General features: G+C 46.2%; 1 protein-coding gene across 5 annotated transcripts in view; it reads right to left on the bottom strand.

Moving 5' to 3' along the window:
* tbc1d19 (TBC1 domain family, member 19) overlaps nucleotides 1–26,868 on the bottom strand; it is a 172,811-nt gene that overhangs the window by 125,507 nt on the left and 20,436 nt on the right. For 2 of the 5 annotated variants that reach the window (XM_072496530.1, XM_072496533.1), the window contains exons 3-7: nucleotides 16,588–16,633; nucleotides 13,068–13,143; nucleotides 11,443–11,517; nucleotides 11,256–11,319; nucleotides 10,127–10,173 (exon numbers count right to left, since the gene is read on the bottom strand). In XM_072496530.1, coding sequence (XP_072352631.1) covers nucleotides 10,127–10,173; nucleotides 11,256–11,319; nucleotides 11,443–11,517; nucleotides 13,068–13,143; nucleotides 16,588–16,633 — 308 coding nt within the window. Of the gene's footprint in view, nucleotides 1–10,126; nucleotides 10,174–11,255; nucleotides 11,320–11,442; nucleotides 11,518–13,067; nucleotides 13,144–16,572; nucleotides 16,634–26,868 lie in introns of all 5 variants that reach the window. The other 3 variants (XM_072496534.1, XM_072496531.1, XM_072496535.1) reach the window with 3 other exon arrangements.

Below are 26,868 nucleotides of genomic sequence, written 5' to 3'. Positions count from 1 at the left end.
TCCAAATGAAACTAAAGCACAAAGGTCGAAGCACTCTCAGAACAGCGACGAAAACTGTACCAAATGAATCGTTCATCAATTTCTCCAGTCCCACTGAAGTTCCACAGCATGGAATTTTAAGTCAAGGTTCGGCGGCCAAACTCAAGGCTGACTTTGAACTTGGCAATCCATTGCATGAACGAATAATTCCATATGCAATGCTACATTTTACAGGAGAGATCATTGCAGACGATGTTGAATCCGATGACGACTACTACGAACAGCTGCTCGAAGATGTTGACGGTGATGTAGAAAGTGATGGCATGGAAAATGAGATAGATGAATACCAGTATCATAGATTATCATAGAATTTACAGTGCAGAAGGAGGCCATTCGGCCCGTCGAGTCTGCATCGGCTCCTGGAAAGAGCACCCTACCCAAGGTCAACACCTCCACCCTAGCCCCATAACCCAGTAACCCCACCCAACACTAAGGGCAATTTTGGACACTAAGGGCAATTTATCATGGCCAATCCACCTAACCTGCACATCTTTGGACTGTGGGAGGAAACCGGAGCACCCGGAGGAAACCCACGCACACACGGGGAGGATGTGCAGACTCCGCACAGACAGTGACCCAAGCCGGAATTGAACCTGGGACCCTGGAGCTGTGAAGCAATTGTGCTATCCACAATGCTACCGTGCTGCCCATACAAGTATGAAACACTTGTAGATCTTTTCCACAGGGGCAAAGACGGGCTCAATGAAAAGGCTCAAGAAGTGCTACACAGGTGGTTTGGACGAAATGAAGCAGTGATCGCCCAGACCGCGCTGAACTCTGAGAAGAGCGGGATTTTGGAAATAGTGCATTTAAAAATTGAAGCTGCTGATACCACAAGAGAACTGCTGCTGACCAAGTCAGAAACGGAAGGAATCATTCCAATGTTGGAGAAACTGGCCTCAGAAGAACATGGTGACTCGTTCCTAGTCTTTGAAATGGTTCCTGTAATTCATTCCCAAACCATCGACAACACTGATGATGAATGGGAAGACATAGATGACGACTGTGATGCCAGCGACTTGGATGTTGCAGTAGTAGGCGACTCTGAGAATGACCCTGACGAAGAGCTGATGGCAATCTCTATATGCAGTTCCACAGACCACTCACATATTTGTGAGTTTGACCAAGAAGACCCAGTGCCTGGATCACCACAACCAGAGAGCATTATAATCTCGAGTGATGAAGAGCCAGTGAGTGATGCTCCAGCGAGCCAAGAAGGGGCGACACCTGTAGCACCAGTTCCAACCTTAACTCAGACACTAGAAACCAAGGTGCTACAACATGTCGATGAGACCGCAGTAGAGGGCGTGGCCACACCACCCAAAGATGACGCCACACCTGAAACTCTGCACGCCTCTTAGTCCACGGCAACAACCAGCATCACACCAGAGGTTGCTACACCAAAACACAAAAGCAAGAGACACAAAAAAATACATCATCGTGTTCTCAAAATAAAGAGAAGACTGGGAAAGCTAGCTCATCCCACCAACAAACCACCAACGGAAATAACGGCAAGTAGCAAACAGCGTCATACCAAAAGCGCAAAAGAAAGAGACTAGTGACACAAGTGTGGCAGTCATGGACACAGACCTTCCAAAGGCACAGATCAAAGAGGAAGAGAAACAAGAGGCCGGCATGAAAATCAGTCCGAAGATGCTGGCAATAGCTCAAATGATCACAGAGGTGATCCCGTGAGGGAAACACAATGATCTATGCAAAAAGGAAACGGACACCGGCCAGGCATATCATGTGATGGACAGCCTAGTAAAACTCATTTACCTTGTTAGACAAATATCATGATTGTACAATGTTAAAAGATCACTGTTGCTTGTGAACATATCTGAAATGCTTTATGAGGAAGAGGGATGTGGTGATATGCCTGTAAGCAATGTCATAGATGCTTAGTGTGCAACCTCCTACCAGTAGGTGGCGATGCAGCCACACCATGCGGTCTTCAGACCATGGTCATGTGACCAGGGACTCCCATATAAGTGAAGACACATACATCCGGCCATCATCAGAAGATGAATAGAGGAGATGGTAGTAAGATATACAGGTGAACAGTCGTGCTAGGTGCTGTTCCAGACGAGTACAAAGAAACTCCATGATAACTTGTTCTGTAACAGATCGCTATTTTATCACGTGTGATTCAATAAAGATCCTGGTTTGGACAAGTCTACGAGTTTGGTGGATTCCTTTGCAAGGTACAGAAGACCAAACATACAATGGCGCACCTGGAACCACTGAAGTACGGAAATTTCCCTGAACTCCTTCGCCACGGGATCCTTCCAAGCACTGAGTGGGGACCTGTCTGGGATCTCGCAGACTCCCATTCACAGGTGCATCTGCAATGTCACGAATACTCTATATGCCCCTGGCAGTAGACGATATACACTTCAAAGTGGGCCGAGCCCACTAGGTTGGCCCGGCAGTGGGATTCACCACCATCACTGGCATTCCCCAGGCCCAGGGGGGTGATCAATGGGACACTTGTCCATCTATGGGCACCGGCGCATGAGGGGGTGCCCTTCATCAATAGGAAAGGCTTCCACTCCATGAATGTGCAGTTGGTGGGTGACCACCAGCTGCACATCATGCATGCTGTGCCCGATACCCAGGCAACATGCACGGCGCATTTTGTCCTGGTGCACTCAACATGTCCAACCCCTTCGAGGCGCTCCCTTGGGTGAAGGGTTGTCTCCTGGGTGACAAGGGTTATCTGCTGCGGTCATGGCAAATGATGCCTGCCCTGAGGCTTCACACCGACTCGGAGAACCGTTACAATGATGCCCCTGCAGCAACCTGGAGCATCATGGGCGGCATGGTAGCACAGTGGTTAGCATTGTTGCTTCATAGCACAAGGAACCCCGGTTCGATTTCCATCTGTGCGGAGTCTGCACATTCACCCTTGTGTCTGCGTGGGTTTCCTCCGGGTGCTCTGGTTTCCTGCCACACTCCCGAATAGGTGAATTGGACATTCTGAATTCTCCCTCAGTGTAGCCAAACAGGCATCATAGTGTGGAGACTAGGGGATTTTCACAGTAACTTCATTGCAATGTTAATGTAAGTCTACTTGTGACACTAATAAAGATTATCACGGAGCGGTGCATTGGCGAACTAAAGGTGCGGTTCCGATGCCTGGACCACTCTGGTGGGCTCCTCCAACATAGCTCTAGGAGGGTCTCCCACATCATGCTAGCCTGCACAACATCGTGCTGCAGAGGGGCGACATGCTGGAGGAGGAACACCAGGCCTTATCTGATGAGGAGGATGAGACAATGGCAGGATGGGGGCATGGGGCCTGGGCAGGCACAGGAGACCACACAACGTGCGCGCCAGGGCCACTGTGCATGGAAGAACCTCATAACGTCCAGGGTCGCCGACTAGGAGGCCAGGCCACTGGTAGCCCAGCCTCCCCCCCCCCCCCCCCCCCTCCCCCCCCACCACACACACACACTGCCTCCCCCCATTGCCCCTGCACTATATCCCTTCCATGCAAGTACCTGCACCCCCCAGCTTTCCAAACTTTCCACCAGCTTCTCTACAGGGTATTGGCCCTGGGCAGGCAGTATCAGCGGGTCTGGCCCCGGGGAGGGAGGATGATGACGACCCACTGTGCGATGAGTTCAGGTGCGCCGCATCGTCTGACAACGTCCGACTTCTGCCTTCGGTATCATATTCCGCTGTCCGGCCGGGTGATCCCTGCATGTGTGCTAACCATTTAATCTCATGGACGCATTGATCCTCTGGGAAGGCGGGGGATGAGGATGGGGTTTGTAGTGCGGGTGACGAGTGGTAATGGGTCACCCGCTGGGTAGGCTCTCCTACATGGTTCCCGCACATCTCTGACCCCGTCCCCTGCCGCCTACGAGGGATGATCCCAGGTAGGACGTCGGACCATCCAGGGGGCCCTGCCCCGCTGCACCCAGCCCAGCCCATCCCTCACACCCTTCAAACAGAGGAACAAGGCAGTTTGGTACTTCGGTGAACAGGTGTTTAATTGTAACAGTGCTATGTACAATAAATATGCCATAGCCCCTAACACTAACCTGTGAGCTGCACCTGTGCCAACATAACTGGTATCTAAATTTCTAATTTTACGTGATCTAATGCTTCTTCTGGGTGGGTGCCCAGGCGGTACATCAGATGTGGAGGCGGCCTGCTGCATATCCCGCCCTGCGACGTCGGTCTTCTTTGGCGACCGTCCTCTGGAGCGACCGGGCCTAGATGGGCCTGGCCGATTTTCGGGTGTCACAGGTGATGTAGTGCCACCCTGTTCTCCCGCTACCCATTGGATGCACCAGGGACAGGTGGGGGGATTCAGAGGCGCTGCAATGTTTCAGCATCTCCCCTGCAGGAGTCACCGGCACAGGGCCCATCACCTCCTCCTCCCTTGGGACAAGGGTGCAGACGGAGCGAGGTCCAGGGGTTCCGCACATCACCTGGCACTGCCGTCCTGGAAGCCGCTCACATCTCAACCAGGGTCTCCATACTTGCAGCCATGGAGCACAGGGACTCCCCCACGTCCTCTGGGGTTCTGTCATGTCCCTCTGTGACTGGCTTAGGTCAGGCCAATGCTCTCGCCGCCCATAACATGGCCTGTTGTGACTGGGCCACCCTGTGCAGCGCACAGCAATGTCCATGTGGCCCTGGTACATGGCTACCTGTGACACGGCTGCCCTGTGCTGTGCCTCAGCCACCTCCCGCACATGGATACCTTGACCATGACCATAACCCTCGCACCCAAGGCTTCTGCCGCAGACACTACCCGTTTGGTGTTGGCTTGGGTAGCACATTGTTGCAGAGCCCCCTGCACCTATAGGTACTGGAAGGTTGTGGACACTCCCTCCTATATTGGATTTTGCTTATTGGATTGGATTGGATATAGTCTCCAGCTCAGCGACTGTATCTCCAGCATTTATGGGACCGCCAGAAGCCCAAGACCTGTCTGGACGGCAGATAGTCGCAGAGGTCGGGCCGCCCTCCGACTGCCCGCCCCCTCGGAGATTCCTACCTCCACCTGATGTGCCGCCCAATGAGTGAAGTGTGCACCAGATCGTGTTCCATGAGCTTCTTCGCTATAATGACTCACCGAGGAAAGAGTCTCTGGGATGATGGAGGGTGCCGGTGACAGCAGTGACGGAAGGTTAGTGTCGTTCCTGGACTGGTGCTCAGGGCTGTTGCGGGGTTTTGGCTGGGGGTGAGGGACCCCGGAGGTCCTGCCTCATTGATGGTGATCCTGCAAGATAAAAGACAAGACGCATGGTGAGATCGTGGGTAGGCGTGGTGTGGAGTGAGGGATGACTCATGTGCCATTGTGTCATCACAGTTCATTGGGGCTCACTTGGATGTCCTATGCCAACCTCCGCCTGGGCGACTGCCCGCTCTCCTGCCCCACTGACCAGGTCCCTCGCCTTCTGCTCTGCAACAGTGAGGGCCCACATGTCCGGTCGGCCCCCTCCGATCCTCTCCCACTCCCTGCGATTGTGGACCATCTTCTCCTGGGGGATCAGATAATGCACAGAGCGAGACACCCGGACATGGACTGCACAGGGGGTCCACAGTTGGTGGCCTGTGTGTGCAGGGCACCCGGATATGGCGGGTGTGTGGTGCAGGGTGGGGGGGGAACACAAGGTGATGCTAGGGGCACAGAGGTGGTCTCTCACCCGGCCGCCCTGCGCAAGTTGTGCAGCTTCTTTCGACTCCGCTGGTCGGTCCTTGCAATGGGGCCCACGGCACTCACTGCGTCTGCCAACTGTGCCCAGACCTAGTTGATCGCAGCGGGTGGCATTCCCACCTCAGAGAACAGGGTGCCCAGTCTCTCCTCACAGCGTGCTGCAAAATCTCCAGCACTGTGTTCACGAAGTGTGGTGCTGCTCTGTGGGGTGCCATCTTCATGGCTGGAATGAGTGAGGAGTGGTGCTTATATGGAGCTCCAGCTTGTCAAGCTCTCCAGTGCCAATCCTGAACCCAGCGAATCCCACTCTGGCATCAGTTGGAATTTCACTAGTTTCACTTGGCAAGAGTGCTGGCTCATCAGCATGTCCTGACAGGCTCCGGCACTGGCACCCCCATTGGGACCGGGGAACACTCCTTATTCAGGCCCAACGTCAACACTTAGTCTCTCAAACAGAGAATCCACCCAATGTTTTCCATACTTTTTGGTCTTTCCTACAAATAACCACAGCTGAATAAATGCATGGTAAAGATGGAAAAGTTGGTTCTCCTTACTAAAGGCAGAAATTTATTTGCTTATTCAAAAAGAACACATTTATTTATCTAGATGGTAAGAAAAATGTTTTTTCCAGAAAGTAATCAAAAATCACTTATTTCACTGTCTTCTCGAGAGATCTCTTATAAAACTTTCAGAATTATTTTACTGTAAATATTCACTGTTCTACCAACTCCAAAGCCCAGAAGCACCCCCTCTTCGGGCAGTTTAATTGCAGTCACTGAGTAATGCAGATTTAATGGTATATTTGAATAAAGCAAAGTTTGTGTGGAAGAACAAAAATATCACACAGTACTTCTAAATAATTCCTCTGGAGCTGCAAATTTAGAAGGGGTGCAAATTTGTAGGGCTAACATATTGCAACCGGCAGTCATCAACGCACATCGGGCAAGATTTTTCAGATGGCAGGGTTTCCAATCCAGTCAGCCTAAGAGTCAATGGGAAACGTTTCCCCGCCAATACCAGCTGCCCCACAGCCATTTGAAGCTCAGTGGGGTGCAACTTGACCAAGGGCAAGTGTCTACCTGCCCCCATCTAGGGAGAAAGTCCTACCTTAGTGAGCTGCTGGCCAATCGGATTGGTCAGCAGTTCACTAAGCACCAGGATCGAATGGTGACCACTGGTGAGAGTGTAGGAAGCCACCAAGAAAAGGAGCTAATGGAGGCCTCACAGGGAAGTCTGGGATATTGGCAGGGTGTGGATGGCAGGCTCCAGCGAGCGGATGTGAAGGGACCAGGATTATAATAATAATAATCTTTATTAGTGTCACAAGTAGGCTTACGTTAACACTGAAATGAAGTTACTGTGAAAATCCCCTAGTCACCACACTACGGCACCTGTTCGGATACACTGAGGGAGAACTCAGAATGTCCAATTCCCTGACAAGCACGTCTTTTGGGACTTTTGGGAGGAAACTCCAGAGCACCCGGAGGAAACCCACGCTGACACAGGAGAACGTGCAGACTTGACCCAAGCCGGGAATCGAACCTGGGTCTCTGGCGCTGTGAAGCAACAGTGCTAACCACTGTGCTACCCTATGAAACTTGGGATGGGGAGGGTTAAAGGAGGGCCATGACCTTGCAGCGAGGGTGCCCCAATGAGCATAGACATCTCCAAGGGAGGTTTCCCACCCCTTGCCTAACACCAGTTCGCCCAGTAAAAGCAGCCAGGCTGCCCATCTGAAGTGGCCCCCCCTGCCATGGGTAAAAAAGCAGCAGGGACAGGATGAGGCATTTAAGTGGTCATTAATTGGCCATTATAAGGGCCTCAAAAGTCCCAAGGGTGGGCCCCAACACCTTCACTGCCCCCTGTAAAATGGAAGACATGCGAGGGTGGATGGGTATGCAGCAGGCAAGTCCCACTATGCATTTTATGAGGCCTGTTGCCTTCAAACCTGCCAGCAGGCACCATACAATTCCACTCATGGTTTAATTAGAGTTAGGAACTTCAACTTCTTTTAATACTGTTGGTGAGTGCACGCTCCCCCCCCCCCCCCCCCGCCACACCTTACTGTTACTTTGGGGTATGGGAGGAGTCAAAGTGGTGGGTGTCTGAGAGAACCATTCTACATTTGGCCCCTTTATAATGGAGCTAAGGATATAATGGCCCAGATCTTGCAGTAATAATGATGGCAAAAGCGTCAATGTTCACCTTCATTGATCCTCAGAAACTAACAACAACTTCTGGACTCTATCAAGGTGCAGCTCATTGTGGAAATCCAGGAATTGCTATCAGTGATCCAGTTTCTCCAATGGAAACCTGGAAATCCCTTTGACTCGGCACCAGATTCAAATCGGTGACAAGAAAGTAGAAATCCATGCCACATGAAGCGGTGGTCATGAAGCGCATCACCTCCAAAATCCCAGAATGATTTGATCCACTCCAATTCGCATACCGCCGCAACCGGTCCACAGCAGATGCCATCTCCCTGGCCCTACACTAATCCCTAGAGCATCTTGACAAGAAGGACTCCTACATCAGACTCGTATTTATTGACTACAGCTCCGCCTTCAACAACATAATCCCAGACAAGCTCATATCAAAGCTCCAAAACCAAGGACTTGGCTCCTCACTCTGCAACTGGATCCTCTACTTTCTAACCCACAGACCACAATCAGTAAGAATAAACAACAACACCTCCTCCACAATAGTCCGCAATACCGGGGCCCTGCAAGGCTGCGTACTTAGCCCCCTACTATACTCCCTGTACACATACGACTGCGTGGCAACATTTTCTTCCAACTCAATCTACAGGTTTGCTGACGATAAGACCATTGTGGGTCGGATCTCGAATAACGACGAGTCAGAGTACAGGAGGGAGATTGAGAACCTAGTGGAGTGGTACAGCGACAACATTCTATCCCTCAATGCAAGCAAAACTAAAGAGCTGGTCATTAATTTCAGAAATCAACGTACTGTACACAACCCTTTCAGCATCAACGGGGCGAAGGTGGAGATGGTTAGCAGTTTCAAATTCCTAGGGGTACACATCACCAAAAATCTGTCCTGGTCCACCCACGTCAACGCTACCACCAAGGAAGCACAACAGCGCCTATACATCCCGAGGAAACTAAGGAAATTTGGCATGTCCACATTAACTCTTACCAACTTTTACAGATGCACCATAGAAAGCATCCTATCTGGCTGCATCACAGCCTGGTATGGCAACTTCTCGGCCCAAGACCGCAAGACACTTCAGAGAGACGTGAACACAGCCCAGTCCATCACACAAACCTGCCTCCCATCCATTGACTCCATCTACAGCTCCCGCTGCCTGGGGAAAGCAGGCAGCATAATTAAAGACCCCTCACATCCGGCTTACTCGCTTTCCAACTTCTTCCATCGGGCAGGAGATACAGAAGTCTGAGAACACGCACGAACAGACTCAAAAACAGCTTCTTCCCCACTGTCACCAGACTCCTAAATGACCCTCTTATGGACTGACCTCATTAACACTACGCCCCTGTATGCTTCACCCAATGCCGGTGTTATGTAGTTACATTGTGTACCTCGTGTTGCCCTATTATGTATTTTCTTGAATTTTATTTTATTTCCTTTTCTTTTCATGTACTTAATGATCTGTTGAGCTGCTTGCAGAATAATACTTTTCATTGTACCTTGGTTCATGTGTCAATAAACAAAATCCAATCCACATGCTTGGATAGTTCTTTGTGAGCAACTTTCCTTGAGGTCAGCAGTGAGCAAATCAAAATCCAAGAAAACGTTGGATAAAAATTTCTATATGCATCCAGGCCTCAAGCGACCCCAATCACGACAGGGTGAAGGAAGGCACTTTGCATCTCTGCAGCAGTCAGAATGCCTTCTCTCACAGGGTGATATCAGTTGTTGCCACTCAGGTGGTGAGGACAGGAAAACTTCCATACTAGGAGCCCCCTCCTTGCAGCCACTCTATCTGATGGGGAAACACAGTTACATCACTGTAACCCCTGTCACGGAACCGGAACTGGGCTTCCACTCCATCCTCCAGCATATGCGCAGTTTCCCACACTGCAGTTGTCACTATTATGTACCTGCCGCCCAGCATCCATTCCTTGAAACCCCCCGCTGCTGGACAGCATCAGAAGTGTTATAGAATTTCAGTCAGTTGCAGACTATCACGAGTGTTTCTTACTTATTCACTACCAAAGTTGGCTAACAATTTGACAAAGATATATCAAAAAGCAAATAATGAAATTTCTTTCCTGATAACATCAATTTTATTTGCTAAAGTTTTAGATCAAACATTGAAAAAGCAATGATGCAGAAATTAATGATGTCACACTTAAAATAACAAACCAGTCCACAATTCTGATTTTTTGACTGTGGATATTTGTCAGATCAGGTAGGAAATCTTACCTCTAGGAAATCTTTAGGAGCATAGACCGGTCGGAAGTGGCTCAAATCTAGGAAAAAATTGTGCCCAAGAATTTTGTTCCAGTGGTTTCAAAAAAGCAATAGACACTCATCTGGTCAAAAAAATCAATTAACTGGGGAGAGGCATAATGTCAGAACACTTCTAATGAGAGTTAACAACAGTATGAGCAATTCCCTCAGACTGCAGAATTTAAATTGTATTCCTACTAATATAGACAACTCTACAGAATAGCAGGACGATGTGCTCTATAAGCAGCTTTGATAGCAGTTTTCACACTGCACACAGCATGTAAAGGAAAGAAACAATCTAACTTTGCATCAACTACACAGAACTCAACATGGATTTGTGGTATCTTGAAATTTGAAATGTTTGCTCCAATTCCTTTAAATTAATCTTACATTAATCATTTAAAGGACAACTTCAGTTTATCAGTATATGAAGCACTCAACAATAAATTGTAACATGGAGAAACATCTGAATATACTTGACAGAGGCAATATCAACTAAATGTGGACACCAAGTTGAAGACATATTAGGAAGGATTAGAGCTGTGTTTAAAGGAGGGTCTTAAACTAACATTATCTGTCAAAAAAAAATCATAGAATCATATAACCTCCTTCTGCACTGTAGGGGTTCTTGAACCCATTGAGTCTGCACTGACCCTCTGAAAGAGCACCCCGCCTAGGCTCTCTCCATTGCCCTATCCCCATAACCCCACCTAACCTTTAGGACATTAAGGGCCAATTTTAGTATGGCAAATCCACCTAACCTGCACATTTTTGGACTGTGGGAAGAAACAGGAGTACCCGGAGGAAGCCCACACAGACATGGGAAGAAACTGCAAACTGCACACAGTCACCCAAGGTCAGAAGTGAAGCAGGGTCCCTGGCGCTGTGAGGCAGCAGTGCTAACCACTGTGCCACCATGCCACCTGAGAGAGAGCTGACTGGTGATTATTAAACCTGAGGTTAACACCTCAGACGAAGGGCAAGGTTGAGAAGGCAGGCTTTCATGAATAACCTCAGGTGGTACATGAATTAAACCCACACTGGCCCTGCTCCACATCACAAACAGGCCGTCCAGGCAACTGAGCTAACCAACCCCCTTTACCTGGTTCATCAGTCCCCATCTCATTCCATTTGTTCAAAAGTTCCTTCTGTTCATCTGTTGACCTCTGTATGGAGAAAAAATATGGTTTGAATAAACTATTATGCAGTAGCTTCAATCTTTATGTTTCAGTATTTCATTTAACCATAAAAGTTCATTTCAAAGAGTAATGCAATCTGGTTGTTCCAACCTTTTTGGCTAAAGGGACAGCTAGCTCAGCACACATACTATTTAAACTTTTCAGAACGCGTTTTTCCCAGTTTACCTGCAAAAAAAGCAACGTTAAAATCTTAGAATACATGTTCACGAACATTACAGAGTTGCATATGCATACACTACATCCAGCGTTATGAATCCCGATAAATATTTACTTTTTAAAACAATATTTCATTGTTTGCATCAGTATTGTTTTACATCTTTATAATTTGTTTTATAATTTGTTTTCTCTCAATTGGTTACAGATGATGAATAAATTAGCTATTCGGGAATACTAACACAGAAACATGGATTTTAATATCATTAACGGCTTGGACACTTCATGCTCCACCCTTCCACGATGCTCCACACTTCTTAGACAGAAGTCTTGTGAGCGCGAATTAGTGCAAGTATTTACAAGCGGGGATTAGGTGACATGGCTGCGGAGGGGGAATAGGAGGTTAAAAAAAAACAATCATAAAGCTTCAAGAATTGTTGGGTTTGCTGGGGGTGGCTGTCTGGACCGGGGGCAGTCGCGGGAATGACTTGGTGACAAGTCTGGAGACTCGGGGTGTCCCCTTCGGGATCAGGGTGGCCTGGGTCAGACCACCATTGCTGCAGTATGTGTTTTAAACGCACTCCTCTGGTGCTACTTACAGGCTCCTGGCTGCCCACACTGCGGAGTTCTGCCTGTGCATTTGAATGCTCAGAAAGCCTCTGGACATCTGGGTGCCCACCTAGGCCGCCTTCTGGACACCCTCATACCCCAGCAGTTTCAACAAGGGGCTGGGTGTGGCCTACCTCAATCACAGGCCCACCAGGTGTTGGCGCTCCTTAGAAGCAATGCCCCACTGCAGAGGAAGCAGAGCTCAACTTCAACAAAGGACACCTGCACTGTGGCCTTTGGAGCCCTTCCTGGTTCTCTCAGAGCAGAGGCCTGATCAGTGACCCCCACCCCTCCGGATCACCAGCTGTCGCCTCCTGGTGAGGTTGGCAGCAATGACTGACTCTGTCACCACCTCCCAGGCGCTATTCAGGAAGGCATGCCTGTGTGCAGTCCATAGGGAAAAGGGTGTCCTTCCTCTCCTCACTGGCATGGAGCAGTCAGTTCACCATGAGTCCCTATACTGGGAGGAGCAGGTCTTCTCTGAGCCACCTTCATTGCTGCAATGAGTGTGTGGTAAGTGGAGTGCTTAAAAGCACTCCAGATGTCAGCTCCAGCTGTCAGGCTCTTTAGCACTAATTACAGCCCCAGCGGTGCACTGCACTCACCCAGGAATTATTTCCATTTCTCGCCAGCAAATCACATATTATTGAGTCCCGGTATGAACACTCAAGTCTCCCAAATGAAAAATTCACATGCTGAATTCAATCCAATGTAATACTGCATGGCAATATGCAAGTAAAATTGTTTTGGGTGCACAGTGGAGAAAAATGTGTAAGTATGCTCAGGTGGTCCCTGAGCATAGAATACAGGCTTTCTTATTAAGTATGTTCATTTCTAAATCAGTGGCTTAAAGTCATCCAACTTAATTAATTTCGACAGTATAGTAAAACCTAGAAGATGTTGCTCGTTGCTATTTGACATCAGTTGGGATGCACTACCTAGTTTGTACTAACCTGTGCACGTCTCATGTACATCAATCCCTCCTTAGTGTGCTCAGCTGGAGCAGCTGGATGACCAGGTTGGGGAAGGCTGCACATGGAAAAGACATAGAATTAGAGCAGGAATCAGTGTCACCATTTGAAACAATTAAGCAATAACAGTCTCAGAAGTTACAATGATTGGCCAGAATTTTATGTTGCTCAGGCGAGCGCATGCCCAACATCCTTTGCATGCTTCCACTTGAAATGCTTGTCCTGATCTCAACGCGTATTTGCGTAATATTTTGGTCGGCGGACATGCATTAGTTTTGGAAGCGCCAACAATCAAGCAGGCAATTTAACCCATTAAGGGGTCAATTGAACACAATTTTATGTGGCCCACCTGCTTTTGCGGTTGGCGGATGGGCAGACTGGCCAGACTACCTTTATGTTTCAGCTTCAACGTCGACCCAGGACAGGGTGAAGTGTCAGGACTGAAATACATTTTTTAAAGATGTCTGGGGATAAGATTTGCATTTGAATGTGCTGCCTAGACACAGCTCCCTGAGACAGCTCCGCAGCGGTTGTCCCCCCTGAGGGAGCTCATTGAAAGCACCAGCCCGTACCTCCCCGTTCTTAGTGCTTGCCTTCTTTCCATCCTCCCTGGGCGTTTCTCAGCACGCATTTCACACTGGCTCCCTGTTAATTGGACAGCAAGCATAAAATCACGTTCTACGGCCAACCATGGCCAGAAGCTCGCTTTGCGCCCACTTTCAGGCCAACCGAGTGTGCGCGCCCGATGGATGAAAAATTCAGGCCATGATTAAAATGCAAAAATCATGAATAATAATAATGATAATGCTTATTGTCACAAGTAGGCTTCAATGAAGTTACTGTGAAAAGCCCCTAGTCGCCACATTCTGGCGGCTGTTCGGGGAGGCTGGTACGGGAATTGAACCTGCCCTGCTGGCATTGTTCTGTATTACAAGCAAGTTATTTTGCCCACTAATAGAGATGGCTTTGGAGAACACCGCTTCATGTCCATGTATAATCACAATATCACTCTATATTCTACTATATTTAACCCCATTAGTCAGCATGTTGCAAGTTTCCATCTCAGCCAACCAATCAAGGGAAAAGTGCATTCTAAAAGCTAATGAAGAAACAAACAACAAATAAAACCAGAAATGCTGTTCAGCCTTGTTATTTTGTGATTGGTTCAACAGTTATATTGTCAGCTCCATGGAAATGACACTGTACATAATCCTAACAAAGTAAATAACTTAACCAGACAGAAAAATTCATTAAAAGCAAAAGTTCAAATAACATGTTTGCAAATTATTCTTCAAAATTTTTAATTTAGGATAGGCTAACAAAAATTGTATAAAACTCTCAATGGTAAAGAATTTCATACATCAAAAAGTGGTATAGGTTAGGGGCAAAATAACAGAAAACTATCATCATAGGTGACATAGATAGGGGCAAAATAACAGAAAACTTTAAGTAAATAATCAAGCTTGACTATTTTGTACCGTTCTTCAAATGGTCTGCGTCCTCCATACACCACAGGAGTAAAGTTTATGTTGTGTTTGGGAAACCATGGTCAGGATTTTACTCTGCCAGGGGGCAGTGCCAGTGAGGTGGTTGGGGGTGTTGCGTGTGCGTGCGTACCAGGATGAACTCCTTTGTGTTGGGGAGACCTTTAAAAATAGTGACCCAATCCTCAAGATACTAAGAGGCTGCCCCACCAGCAATACCAGGATCTGCCTTTTGCTGCTCTCCCCCCCCCCCACCACCACCACCACCACCCAAGTGTGTGACTGTACAGTGGAAAAGCCGCTATTGTTGCCAGCAACTTCTACACTGTGTTTCCCACCCGCTATCGGTCTTTTCCGATTTCTGGGAAAATTCAGCCCCACATGTTTAGCATGCACATCAAATTGTAACCATTGCAGAAGGGTAATGTTAAATATAATCTGTACTTATGTTGTATAAAGTCAGAGAAGCTGTACCACTACACAATCTTATTTCAACTTAAGGCTATATCAAAAAAAGCTATTAATCCTTTAACCATAAATCTATACAATGGGATGGATGAATAAGATTGTGTGTGGAAGAAGAAATATGAGTGCTGTACAAAATAGGTAATCTATCTTTCTTCTCAATTATTCTCCTACATTATGGGAAAGATGCTTAAAGTACAATAATAAAATTATGGAGTTGGAGACCAATTCAGTAACACCAGCTACGAGAACAGATTTGCCAAATATGTCATCACGTCCAATAAGCCCATCTAGATAATAATGCCAGGTAAATATTGTATGATCTTTCCAAAGAATCGATGTTTTAATCCTTTCTCAATGATGTTGAACACCTCTCAAACTTCCCATCTCCATGGAGAAAAACCACAGCTTCTCTAGTCTATCCCGATAACTAAAGTCCCTCATCCATGGAAGAATTTTCATAGATCTTTTCTGCACATTCTCGAAAGCCTTCACATTCTTTAGAGTGTGGTTCCCAGAATTGTGCACAATACTACAGTTGCGGTTCAATTAGTTTTTCCATTAAGGTTCATCATACCTTCCTTGCTTTTGTACTCTATGGCTCTAGTTAGAGCTCAGGAAATATTTTGACCACTTTCTCAGCTTGTCCTGCCATCTTCAACAATTTGTGCACACATGTCCCCAGATTTCTTAAGAATTGTATCCGTTATTTTATATTGCCTTTCCTGGTTCTTCCTGTCAAAATGCATCACTTCACACTTCTCTGTATTAAATTTAATTTGTCATGTGTTCAGCCATTCATCAGCCTGTCTATATCTTCGTGAAGTTTACAACTATCGTCCTCACAGTTCACAATATTTCCAAGTTTTGTGTCATCTGCAAATTAGACTAACTAACCACTAGTTAGTGGTTAACCATTGCTGGGAAAAACAGAAAATAATTGGCATTATATCACTGATTCAGACTTTATATCACACGGAGTTTGAAGTAGGTAACCTAATTGCACTGCTACCAACATTGCATTGTGCACACAAGCATGGTTTGTTTCGAACAAATCAAACTTAGGCTATACTGTAGTGCGCACAGGATACTTAATCCAGTATTGCTATCGTTTTTAATTGATAATTTTGCTTTCGAATTTCACTAACATAATATATTATGCAAAAATGTTATTTGAAATGCTTCGAATTGTTTCTGTATTTTTTTAATTGCAAATTGATTCATTTTGAGGAATCCAAACATGCACTCGAAGAGTTTGAAAAAAGGCTGGATGTCCCACTCAACTGAGTTTCAGTTCTCAAATAGTTTGCTGAGGTGCAATGTTGAATCAACACCAATGGCCTCTTTGAAGGGAAGGATAAAACATCGATAAAGTGTCATGCCAAGGTTAGTTTCACACATCTCCCAACTCAAAAGTAGCCTTTTGTAAGCTTTGGAGCTGATTCCCATCTGCTCTTTTGACCATGGACACAAATTAGAAATTTAAAAATGTTATCTTTGTTCAAAACATATGCAAAGTTTTACCACACTTACTACACCTTTAAAACACCTACACATTAAGCTCATGGTAGACAGCATTCTGCAACTTCTTTTCCCACCCTGTAAAAACAAAACAAAATGTGTTAGTAAAACCAAGTTCAAAAGTAATTTGAAATCATTGAAAAACATGTTTCGCTTCCTACCTTCAATGGGATATTAATATACAGAAGACCCCGGAGCCGGCAGAGGAACCGGGGTGATACCCCCCTCCCCCACCATGGCCTGAAAGGCAGTCATCTTGCTGCACACCCCACTGACTTCCCACCATGGCCTGTAATTCTGCAGAGTGACACCAGCCGTATGGGTGCCTCCACACCACAACTCCCCGCACCCCAGCCTTCCATCCCACTGGCCGCCATCCGCAGGCAGTGCATCATACGGCCCACACAAGGGCAACACCCACATTAGCCCCTACAGGGGGTTGCCAAGCTGGCATGAGCAGCGCCAGCAGGGATGGGTGCCAGGGCCAGAGGACCCCATGGTGCTGGGCAGCTTCAGGGCCAGGGATCCGTAGAGGGGAGAGGAATGCGGGAGCAGGGGTCCGCAGTGCCAACTGGTGCCAGTACGCATCAGGTTCGATTCCCAGCTTGGGTCACTACGTTCGGAGACCACAGATTCTCCTTGTGTCTGCGTGGGTTTCCTCCGGGTGCCAAAGACGTGCTGTTAGGTAATTTGGACATTCTGAATTCTCGCTCCGTGTAACCGAACAGGTGCCGGAATGTGGCGACGAGGGGCTTTTCATGGTAACTTCATTGCAGTGTTAGTGTAAGCCTACTTGTGAGAATAAAGATTATTATTATTACTAACATGTCATCCTTTCATCCCTTGCAGACAATGTAAATTGGAATTCAACCAGGAATGGTGGCCTTAGTCGCGGCAGGCCTGGAGGATGCACTGAGGCTGTACAAGCTGGAGCTGATCGAGGAGGAGGACAATGTAGCGGCGGAGCTTGACCCAGAGGAAAAGGAGGTAGCTGGTGAGGATGGAGAACCTGCCCCCCAACAAGCCAAGGGGGAGGAGTTGCAAAGGGAGTTCTGCATGAGGCTTCGTGTGAGGCATTCGAGGATCTGCTGGACCAGGCATGCTGAGCAGTGGAACAGTGTGACATATCTGCCAGATCATGGCGCACCTGGCACCGTGGAGGATGAGGGAGGACACCCTCTTTCAGTGGCAGTTAAAGTGACGGTCGCCTTGAACATCCACGCCACGGTGACCTTCCAGGCGCCGAGTGGGGACCTGTCCAGGGTCTCACAGACCTCAGTGCACACTTGCATCCGCGCCGTCATGGCGACCCTATATGCCCAGTCGGCATAATACATCCATTTCAATGTGGTCCGAGCCCAACAGGATGCCCAGGCAGCGGGGTTCACCACCATCGCTGAGAAGCCCCGGGTTCAGGGGGTGATCGACAGAATACACGTCGTCCTGGGAGCACCTGCAGATGACAGGCCGTTTTTCACAAACCAAAGGGGGTTCGAGTCACGTGTGTGTGGGGCGGGGGTTAGTGCCAGGGGCACAGTGCTGCCTACTCACCTGGCCGCCATGAAGAGGTTGTGCAGTTACTTTTTGGCAGTGCTGGCCAATCCTCGCAGTATTGCCCACGGCGCGGAGGTCCTCTGCCACCTGCAGCCAGGCCCAGCAAACGGCAGCAGCTGGCAACCTCCTTCCCACCCCGGGGTACAGGATCACCTGTTTCTCCTCCACGGTATCCAGCAGGATTTCATGTTCTGTGTCCATGAAACAGGGTGCCACTGATCTTGCTACCATCTTGTTGGCTGGGATGGTGTGTGTGGGGAGTGAAGTGTGTATATATGGCTGCAGCTTGTCAGCCTCCTGAGTGTCAATCCCCAACCCTGCGATTCCAGCAGCGTTTCTCATTGGAATCGATTGTGTTCCACATGGCGCTGGTGAATTTGTTCAGGTACGGCGCCAGTTTTACTGTCGTGGAACTCCACTAATCCTGCCCCAGCATCAATACTGGCTGGATTCTCCGCCGTCGAGATGCTCTGTTTTGCCAGCAGCCCAGGGGTTTTCTGACGGCGTGGAACTGCCCCACAATGGGAAACCCCATTGACCAACTGCCGAAACGGAGCATGCCACCAGCATGCTGAACCAGAAATCTGGGGCGGCGGGACAGAGAATCCAGCCCTTAGTCTCAGGAACAGAGAATCCGGCCATGAACTTTTTTTCAAAAAAGTGTTTGAGTACTTAAAGAGTGGTGGTTGTTTCAGTTTCTGAATAACATGAAGCAGTGGAAGGACTCAAGTTTCCCACTGGATATTAACCCAATTCAGAAACTGGAACTGAAAATCACAAAGCTACCAGTTTCTAACTCGGGGTAGAAATCATAGAATTCCTCCAGCGCAGAAAGAGGCCGTTCGGCCCATCGTGTTTACACTGACACTCTGAAAGAGCATCCTACCTAGTCCCACTCCATTGTCCTATCCCCATAACCCCACCTAACCTTTGACACTAAGGGGCAATTTAGCATAGCCAATCCATGGGAGGAAACCGGAGCATCCCGGGGAAACCCACGTAGACACCGGGAGAACCACCAAACCCCACACAGGCAGTCATCCAAGGTCAGAATCGAACCGGGTCACTGGTGCTGTGAAGCAGCAGTGCTAATCACTCTGCCAGCGTGCTGCCCACATTCAAACACTAAGTCAAAGATTCGCTCATTTAAAAGGTTGAGAAGCATGAACAACATAATACAATAAGTTATTAATTTGAACAGTAATTACAGAACTAAAATGCAAGTAAACAAATCTTTTCAAGTAAATTCGGAGAAATTATGTAGTGCATTTTCCTTTCCCAATAGAATTCATAGAATTTACAGTGCAGAAGGAGGCCATTCGGCCCATCGAGTCTGCACCGGCTCTTGGAAAGAGCACCCTACCCAAGGTCAGCACCTCCACCCTATCCCCATAACCCAGTAACCCCACCCAACACTAAGGGCAATTTTGGACACTAAGGGCAATTTATCATGGCCAATCCACCTAACCTGCACATCTTTGGACTGTGGGAGGAAACCGGAGCACCCGGGGGAAACCCACACACACATGGGGAGGATGCGCAGACTCCGCACAGACAGTGACCCAAGCCGGAATCGAACCTGGGACCCTGGAGCTGTGAAGCAATTGTGCTATCCACAATGCTACCGTGGGTAGCACGGTAGCACACTGATTAGCACTGCCAGGGTGGGGGAATTGAGCCTAGGCAGAGTGCTCTTTCGGAGAGTTGGTGCAGACTCGATCGGCCGAATGGCCTCCTTCTGCACTGTATGGATTCTATAATTCTATAATAAAGCATGAATGTTTAAGCATTTGCTGCTACTGAGGGGCACAGCAGCATCACACCCTCTGATGATCTCACTTACTGAAATAGAGAAGCTGCATTTGTAGTTTAATAAGCTCTGGAACAGTCCATGCAAATGGTTCAGCCCATCTGGTGTTTAAAGGGGCAGGAACCATTAGTTCGAAGATTTTGCATATTTACCCACAACTTGCAAGTATTTTTATATGTAAAGAGATGGGGTTTTTAATCACAGGCATAAATCAGCAGAGGGACAAATAATCTATGAAAGTATATCTGTCAGGCAGGGTAGATGAAAATATCAGCAATAAAACTGTTCTTCACAATTTACTACCATGCATGAAAGAGGATTACAAATAAGGTCTGACTCCCGCCACTTCGCCACTGACAGAAAACTCTGGGCCATATGTTTTTCAAACGATAGTGGGTATATGCAGGAAAGCATTGCTGCAAAAGCAGTTAATACAACACTGACTAATGTACTATTTCTTTTCTTTTATGGAAGTGTTCAATAGATAGCTACTTAGGAAGAGCAATAAACATTACAAGGGAGAGGCCTAGACACGGAGCAAATTAACAGATAGAATGACAGATTACTTTGTCTGACATTATGTAGGGATATGGATTTGCTCCAGAGATTCCCAAAAGTTACAGATGTCAATCAGGGACTAGATTCTCTGGTCCCTCGGCCATCCAGTAGCGGGATCCTGTCTTCCCGCCACTTGTCAATGGAATTTCTCATTGAAGCCACCCCGCGCAAGCGAGGGTGCGCTGCTGGTGTAAAACGTGAATCACAACAGTCAAAGAATTTCGGTCCAGTTCACTGCAAATGCATCAAACAAATGTCTGCCACTTTACCACAAAAAAATAAGAAGAACTCGGCATGTCAAATATCTGGGTTCTCTTGCAAAACACGGAGGCCGGTTACACAGAAATATAGGCACAACTTTAGTCATAAACCGCCTGCCTTTCTGATTGCCCAGAAAATGGTATGCACGTACAAAGGTGAAGGAAATATCTACAGTCCTAGGACAAGGACTCATTATACTTAAAACAAAATAAGCTGTACTAAGTACAGATATTTTCTTAAATAAAATAGAAATGCTGGAAATATTTAGCAGGTCAGGCAGCATCTGTGAAACCATCCCCCCAAATCTGCATCTCAGCTCCATTTGTTTCCTTCTTCACAGATGCTGCCTGACCTGCTGATTATTTTCAGAATTTTCTATTTTATTTCAGATTTCCTACATCCATAGTATTCTGTTTATCGACAGATATTTTCTCAACTGAAACGAAAGATAATCAATTATGAGTCAATTTGCCCAACAGGGTCATCAGTCATTTTAACTGAACTAAAACCCCAGCAGAGAGTTCCTATTCATACTTATTTCAGATCATGGGTAGATTAGAACACGATTCCAAGTTCCAGATGCGAGCACAATAGTTTTTTTTTCCACCTTGAGTTCCTTCTAATCATTGTTTTCTTCCCTCTCAAGAATTCCCCACCTACAATCCCTATCTAAATCTGTCATCACTCCTCTACTTTCTACTCTCCCGCTGTTGTTCCAGCTTGAATTTCCCCTCAAGTAAGTCCATACCTGTGCTTTGTGCCTCTCAAAACATTCCCTACCTACTTAACAAGGTGGCACCAAATGTCTGGATGCCCTTGCAACCTGCTAAGGATGCCTGCTATAATCAAACCTCCTTCTCATTCTTTCCACCCCATCTGACACTTCCTTTTGGTTTCTGACATCAATAATCCCTTCCTTGCTCTGCATTTCCCTCCAAAATGTCTGTCCACGCCCAAATAATGGCCACACCATCCATAACTTTATTGTGGATGACCGCATTGACACTCTGGGTTTAACACAAGACAATAACTTTCAGTTTGCCAAACTTACTCCACCGAGTTACACTTTTCACCATTGCCCCAAGTCTCCATCTCACCTCCCTCTGTACCAGAAATACCAGTGAAAAGGAAGGACTGTAGGAAAAGGGATAATTAGCCATAGACATCTAAGGAAATAAAGGGGGTATCAAATTGAAAGAAAATGCATAAAGTGGCAAAGATTAGCGGGAAACTAGAGGATTGGGAAATCTTTCACGGTCAACAGAAAGCCACAAAAAAAGCTATAAAATAAAGTACGATAGATTATGAGAGTAAACTAGTTCAGAATATAAAAACAGATAGCAAAAGTTCCTACAAATATATAAAACAAAAAAGAGTGGCTAAGGTAACCATTGGTCCTTTACAGGATGAGAAGGGGGAATTAATAATGGGAAATTAGGAAATGGCTGAGGTATTGAACAGGTATTTTGTTTCGGTCTTCACAGTGGAAGACACAAACATCATGCCAGTAATTGATGGCAAGGAGGCAATGGCAGGTGAGGATCTAGAAACGATCATTATCACTAAAGAGGTAGTGTTGGGCTAGAAAATGGGACTAAAGATAAACAAGTCTCCTGGCCCTGGTGGAATGCATCCCAGGGTACTAAAGGAAATGGCGGGGGAAATAGCAAATACGCTTGTGGTAATTTACCAAAATTTGCTGGACTCTGGAGCAGTTCCGATAGATTGGAAAACAGCAAATGTGATGCCACTGTTTAAAAAAGGAGGTAGACAAAAGGTGGGTAACTATAGGCTAGTTAGCTTAACTTCTGTAGTATGGAAAATGCTTGAATCCATCATCAAGGAAGAAATGGCGAGACATCTGGATAGAAATTGTCCCATTGGGTTCATGAAAGGCAGGCCATGTTTAATTGATTTACTGGAATTCTTTGAGGACATTACGAGCGCGGTGGACAATGGGGAACCGGTGGCTGTGATGTACCTGCATTTCCAGAAGGCACCATTTGACAAGGTGCCGCACAAAAGGCTGCTGCATAAGATAAAGGTGCACGGAGTTACGGGTAATATATTGGCAAATATAGGGGATTGGTTAACTAACAGAAAGCAAAGAGTGGGTGGCTTTCTGGTTGGCGATCAGTGGCTAGTGGTGTGTCTCAGGAATCAGTGGTGGGACCAAAACGGTTTACAATTTACATCGATGATTTGGAGTCGGGGACCAGGTGCAATGTGCCGAAGTTTGCAGGTAACACTAAGATGAGTGGTAGAGCAAAGTGTGCAGAGAACACTGAAATACTACAGAGGGATATATATAGTTTAAATGAGTGGGCAAGGGTCTGGCAGATGGAGGACAATGGTAGTAAATGTGAGATCATCCATTTTGGTAGGAATAACAGCAAAATGGACTATTATTTAAATGCTGTGCAGAGGGACCTGGGTGTCCTTGTGCATGAATCGCAAAAAGTTGGTTTGCAGCAACTAATTAAAGGCAAATGGAATTTTGTCCTTCATGCTAGAGGGATGGAGTTTTAAAACAGGGAGTTTATGTTGCAGCTGTATAGGGTGCTGGTGAGGCCACAGCTGAAGTACTGTGTACAGTTTTGGTCTCCTTACTTGAGAGAGGATGTACTGGCATTGGAAGGGGTGCAGAGAAAATTCACTAGGTTGAAACCGGAGTTTAGGGCATTGGCTTATGAGGAGAGACTGAGTAGACTGGGACTATACTCATCGGAATTTAGAAGCATGAGGTGGGATCTTACAGAAACCTATAACACTATGAAGGGAATAGATAAGATAGAAGCAGGGAGGTTGTTTCCAGGGAGGTTGGGTGAAACTAGAGCTAGAGGACATAGCCTCAAAATAAGAGGGAGCAGATTTAGGACAGAGTTAAAGAGGAACTTCTTCACCCAAAGGGCTGTGAATCTGAGGAATTCCCTGCCCAGTGAAGCAGTTGAGGTTACCTCGTTGAATGTTTTTAAGGCAAAGATAGATAGATTTTTGAACAGTAAAGGAATTAAGGGTTATAATAATCTTTATTGTCACAAGGAGGCTTAGATTAACACTGCAATGAAGTTACCGTGAAAAGCCCCTAGTCGTCACATTCCTGCGCCTGTTCGGGGACAAAGAGAATTCAGAATGTCCTATTAACCTAACAGCACTTTTTTCAGGATTTGTGGGAGGAAACTGGAGCACCAAGAGGAAACCCACCCAGACACAGAGAGAACATGCAAACTCGCACAGACAGTGACCCAAGCCGGGAATCGAACCTGGGACTCAGGTGCTGTGAAGCAACAGTGCTAACCACTTTGCTGCCGTGCTGCCCAAGCGGGCGGGTAAGTGGAGCTGAGTCCATAAAAAGATCAGCCATGATCTTATTGAATGGCAGAGCAGGCTCAAGAGGTCAAATGGCTTACTCCTGCTCCTAGTTCTTATGTTCTTATGTTGCCCTCTCCTCTCTTAACTCATTGTTCTACTGGCCTCCCTCCTTAGACAACACTCTTCCAACCTTGCTATTTTCAGTATTTCTACATTTGATTACTAACGAAGTTATCCCCGACCGCTTTCTTGTATCCCCTGGCATCCTCGATCATGATAGTCTCACTTTTAATGGGTCAAGATTTTCCTTTACAAATCTCTCTCAATATTTGTTTTTTAAATTATATGTTTGGTTTTGAAATCCTGAGCAAGCCTTTTGGCATAGTCACTTATTGCACCTCATATTGCTTTCTCTGTATCCCCTTGGTCTCTGCTGGCATTTTATCTTTCTTTGTATTTGTAAGCCTTCCACTTGAAATGAAATGAAATGAAAACCGCTTATTATCACAAGTATGTTTCAATGAAGTTACTGTGAAAAGCCACTATCGACACATTCCAGCACCTATTCGGGGAGGCTGGTACGGGAATTGAACCGTGCTGCTGGCCTGCCATGGTCTGCTTTCAAAGCCAGCGATTTAGCCCTGTGCTACCTGATACTAGCACTTGATATCATCTCTTACTGCATTTGATGACCATAGCTGCTCACTACAAAAGTGGACCTTTTTTGCATTTTGCAGATATGTGTTGGTTTTGTATTGCATTAATTATTTCCTTGAATACTTCCCACTATTTGTACATTTACATGGTAACTGTTCAGCCCAATTCACAATGGTCAATGAATTTCTCATCCCTTCGAAGTTAGCCTTCAAATAACAACCTTGATTTCAGACTCTCCCATTTTCCTCTCAAACACAATCATATTATGGTCATCATTTGCAAGATACCCCTTATTAACAGATTGTTAATTAATTCTGATTCATTGCTCAATATAATATGTCGTCATTTCCTTGGCCTTTCTAAAGCATATTATTCTAGAAAACTGTCCGAAATACAAGCCAGAGATTCAGTGCTTTTGTTAGTCAAGTTGTTTTGTTTCGCACTGTCTATGAAAAAAGGATCTCCTAGAAGAACGTTGTTTCTTCCACATGCTTCCTCATCTCCATATCATAACATTATATTCACTATCAGTAGGTTTGTATTCCTTGTGACTTGCATCTTCCAATGTTCCTTAACTCTACCTAATCACCCTTCATGTGATCTTTTTCTTATTGTGGCAATTGTCTAATTGTCTCTTTCATTAAAATTACTACTTTCCTCCTTTCCTAATTTTGTTGTCCCTTTTAAGGGTCCTGCAAGAACATAAGAACGAGGACCAAGAGTAGGCAATTCAGTTTCTCGAGTCCGCTCCGCCATTCAATACAATCATGACTGATCCTTCGGCCACAACTCCACTTTCCTATCCATTCTCCATAATCCTTCAACGCATTATTAATTAAAAATTTGGCTATCTCCCTCCTTAAATTTATTCAATGTCTCGGCACCCATGCCACTCTGGGGTAGTGAATTCCACACGACCCTTTGAGAGAACTAATTTATTTTCATCTCTGTTTTAAGTCTGTTACCCCTTAATCTAAAACTATTACCTCTCCTCCTAGATTGCACCACAAGCGGATGCATCCACTATACGTCTACTATGTCAATACCTTTATCAGCTCATATACCTCAATTAGATCTCCTCCCATTCTTCTAAAGTGAAGAGAGTATAGGCATAAACTGCTCAATCTCTTGCTGATTTCTGGAATCAATCAATCAATCTGTAGTCTGGAGTATTAAACTCTCAACCATGCTGAGGTCGTCGTCGTAATGACTAATTGTGCTTCAAACTCAACTACATTATTTATAGTGCAATCCACAGATTCCTCCACAGGACCAAATAGCTCTAACAAAAGTCACAGGAGACAGAGTCAGTGACTGTGACCCTGGTGCATCATCCTTCAATCTCTCTGCCGCCTTTGAAACAATCGACCACACCATCATCTTTCTCCAACACTCATCACTTCATTCATTTTCCAGTTCATTTGTTCTACTCTCATTTGATTCCTATCTCATATTCCAATCATAGCTAAAGTATGCATCACAGCAATCTTTCTTCCCATCCCTACATCATTAACTCTGGAGTCCCTCCAGGCATGTTGGGCCTCGAGGCAATTTCCAAGCATTTAAACTTGCCCTTCTGCCTGCAGGAACCTAGAGGCCAACTGGAAAATTCTCATCAGTCTCCTTTAATTGGAAACAAATGGTTCTTATGAAATCTGATTGGCTACTCAAAAATGGCCTGAGGTAGGATGGAGCCAGGGAATTGCCACATTGGCCAGTGAAGCTATTTTTACCCCTGCCTGCTTCCGCACCTAGCTCTGGTGGGTGTCAAAAATTTAACTCATTGTCTTTGGGCCTCTCACAAATAAAAAGCCTCAACCAAAGTTCAACACACTGGATTTTCTTCCCTAAATCCGTTTATCCTTTAAGATTATCCCTCTGAACAAGCTCTTGGTCTCCCTATACTCCACACCCCATCATATTTCTTTCTTTGGTTCAGTTATTGCAATTTTATGAATCACTTTGCAATGCTTTTTCTAAGTGATAAGAGACTTTTGCAGTGCAAGTTGCAGTTCTGAACCTACTTGGATCAGTATTGTAAACCTCTCATGATCTGATAGAAAGTTACTATCAGACACTAGGGAGTTGGTCAACTGTTTAAGTCTTTCTATTGACAATTTTTGAAGATTCATTACAAAGTAAATTAATATTTGATGTCTAT

Source organism: Scyliorhinus torazame, chromosome 3 (genome assembly GCF_047496885.1).
Source record: "Scyliorhinus torazame isolate Kashiwa2021f chromosome 3, sScyTor2.1, whole genome shotgun sequence".
NCBI classification, from domain to species: Eukaryota; Metazoa; Chordata; class Chondrichthyes; order Carcharhiniformes; family Scyliorhinidae; genus Scyliorhinus; species Scyliorhinus torazame.
The sequence above is the reverse complement of the archived record's forward strand: the minus strand, read 5'-3'. Positions and strand labels throughout refer to the sequence as shown.